Here is a 2,843-nt window from a genome sequence, read left to right as displayed (position 1 = left end):
CACACACACACACACACACAGACACACACTCACTGTCTCTTCTTGTTTTCGTTCCTCAGAATCAAATCTTCACGCCTGCTTTGATCTTCATCCTCTGACAGGAAGCATGTCATCATCACCGAGGGTGGGTGTGGTCAGACGCTCGATGCTGACCGACCCGCTGCTAATCAAGGTAACTGGGGGGCGGGGGAGCTGGGAGGTCAGTGATTGGCTGATCCACTGCAGGCTGTTTTTACTGATTCTTTACTTTTTCCTGTTTGGGTCGCTCCAATACTACAACTACTAATATTAATAACAATAGTACAGTAATAATAATAATAGCAATAATGGCAACGATCCAATCAGGGCTGGTGTGATGGCGTTCTCCTGGGTCATGTGTCGGATGCTTTTGGGTTAATGAAACAGGTTTTTGTTGTCATTGTGTTTATTTGGTGAAAAATGTTTCTGAACTTAGACGCTTGCTTAAAATATCTGATAAACAAACAAAATTCATTCATTTTTCGTTCATTCAGAAAAATAAATAATTTGTTATCATTTTCTAAAGTTTGATCTAAGAAACAACAGACTGTAAATAATAGATGGCTGTAGTTAACACCAATAGAGGGCGATGCTTCTCGTTTAACTCCACCCCTTTATGCAAATATGGCCATGTCCAGTTTAAAGGAAGAGTGCTGATAGAAAACATGATGATGTCATCAAACTTCCTGTGTGCAGGCGCCTCTTGGGCGCTCGCGGTCCAAAGGTTTTGCCGTTCCTGGTCCGGACTTCACTTTTGGAACCAGCAGTAACTGGCTGAGGGATGGAGGCGTGGCGGAAGGTAAGCCCCACCCACTGTAAACACACTACAGTATTAGCACACTGACAGTTATCGTGTGTGTGTGGCTGTGTGATATAACCAAAATCTCATGTCCCAAAATAAGACATTTATTGTCCCGACAACAATATTTTTCACAAATATTTTAGCTTTTCTGTAAATTCTGTGAATCTCGGGCACCTCGACCTGTGTGACGTGTTTCCAGCTCGTGTACCTGGAGTCGAGCGTTTTGACTGATGCGTGAAACTTTCTTTGTATTTGTATTTGTTCCACGGCGTGCTGCGGGGAAAAGCCTGTTCGTTTGACTCTAAGGTGTATTTGGAGCACCTGACGGATCTGCTTTGTTTTCATCCATAAACACCGTACTCTGTCACATGACTCTTGCGTAGGTGGTAGAAGAGTTTTCTGGTCCTATTCAGACTTTTCATAACCAAACCATGTCCATGCTACAGAGGTAGCCCCTCCTCAGGAATTAGGTCCTCAATGTGTTTGGACTGGTCCTTCTGTTTGTCATCACTTCAGTTTATTTTGAAAAATCTCAACAGGATCATCAGCTTTATTGTGAAAGGTTTATGTGGAAAATAAACAAGCGGACAGCGGAGCCGCACGCTGGGTTTACCGTCGTTGTTGCAGCACATACAAACAGTGGCTCGTCCGTCCGTAGTGTTGTTATTTTAAGTATAAGTCAAAGAACTTTAATCAGAGCGATGAAAAATGTTGCCGTAAACAGTTTATTTTGTGACACAACCAAACAAACGATAGCGTAACATGAAACGCCAGACGTTTTCATATCATCATCAGACATGTATCGTCATAACAGCCCTGTGTGTTTGTAATGCTGGCTCTCTTGGTGGTCAGTGTTTGTGTCACGAAGGACAAATAAGCGCCGCCTGGTGGACACTGGAGGAACTGCAGCTTCACATCCTAATTGGCTAAACCCAGGCTGAGCGCTGAGGTGCTGGGATTCCGCTAACAGGAGGGGTGTGTGTGTGTGAGGCAGTCAGCTGTCAGAGTGTGTTTGCATGAACTTAACATGCCTTCAGGCTGCAATCACTGCTGTCAGTCAAACACACACACACAACATAAGACTCCTCTCATCTGTCAGTCACACAGACACACAAACACACACACACAGCTGTCTCTGTTGGAGGTGAAAATAAGGAGCTGAATCACTGATGCTGCATGCCCACTAAATACAGTCCACCTGGGGTTCTGCCCCTCTGTAGGCTTCCAGAGGTTGTCCATTGTGCACAAAGTGGGCCTTTAGTGATATAAAGAAGGATTATTTTGAACTGTGACTCATGCACAGCTGAACCGCAGTCCCTCATCAGAGACAGGTGTGTCAAAGTGGGACTTTGTGTGTCGCTGTGTGATTGAAGCTGGCCGATCTCACCCCGACCCAGCGTCTCACCTGTCGGATCCAAGGTTTTGGGCCCGTGGGCGTCCTCTTACCCGTCACCTGTGCTCTGTCAGCTCTTTCCAGTTGGAACGTTCAGCCGCGGCAGGAAGAATCTGCCGCTCAGCATGCAGACTTTGTGTCTCTGAACCGCGAGGCGGTGAAGTCTGGCATGGTGACGCCCAAAGAGCTGAGTCAGTACCGGGCTCAGAGGGCCCAGAGCTCCGCCTCCAAACTGCGGCACGGTCGGCTTCCACGATGCCGCGATCAGGTTCCTGACATCACGTTTGGAGTCAGAAACAGGTGGAATTGATCACTTCACGATGATCAAATGATATCTGATCGATAATATTGAATGATCAGTGACCAATCGATGTCTCCATCAGGCCGTCGTCTCCGATGTCAGATGTCCTGTCTCATCAGTATGCTCAGCGCTGGCTCCATGATCAGCTGAAGAATCAAACCAACAACCTCAAATGCAAGGTGAGAGAGAGAGAGGCTCGAGTGCCCACAGGGTGTGTGTGTGTTGTGTTCACACTGTGTGTGTGTGTGTGTGTGTGTGTGTTGTGTTCACACTGTGTGTGTGTGTGCAGACGAAACCAGGGTGTATTCCTGACACGAGGACCAGCCTGC

General features: G+C 46.8%; 1 protein-coding gene across 1 annotated transcript in view; it reads left to right on the top strand.

Moving 5' to 3' along the window:
* Window positions 1-2,843, top strand: part of cfap77 (cilia and flagella associated protein 77) — a 10,790-nt gene that overhangs the window by 1,581 nt on the left and 6,366 nt on the right. Inside the window, exons 3-7 of the mRNA XM_013914927.1 lie at window positions 60-172; window positions 715-817; window positions 2,288-2,513; window positions 2,597-2,693; window positions 2,804-2,837. Of these exons, the coding sequence (XP_013770381.1) occupies window positions 107-172; window positions 715-817; window positions 2,288-2,513; window positions 2,597-2,693; window positions 2,804-2,837 (526 nt within the window). The 5' untranslated portion in view covers window positions 60-106. The remainder of the gene's footprint in view (window positions 1-59; window positions 173-714; window positions 818-2,287; window positions 2,514-2,596; window positions 2,694-2,803; window positions 2,838-2,843) is intronic.

The sequence above is a fragment of the Pundamilia nyererei genome, unplaced genomic scaffold, assembly GCF_000239375.1.
Source record: "Pundamilia nyererei isolate P.nyererei 1_Seehausen unplaced genomic scaffold, PunNye1.0 scaffold00238, whole genome shotgun sequence".
NCBI lineage: Eukaryota > Metazoa > Chordata > Actinopteri > Cichliformes > Cichlidae > Pundamilia > Pundamilia nyererei.
Note: the sequence above shows the minus strand (reverse complement) of the source record. Positions and strands in the feature narration are given on the sequence as shown.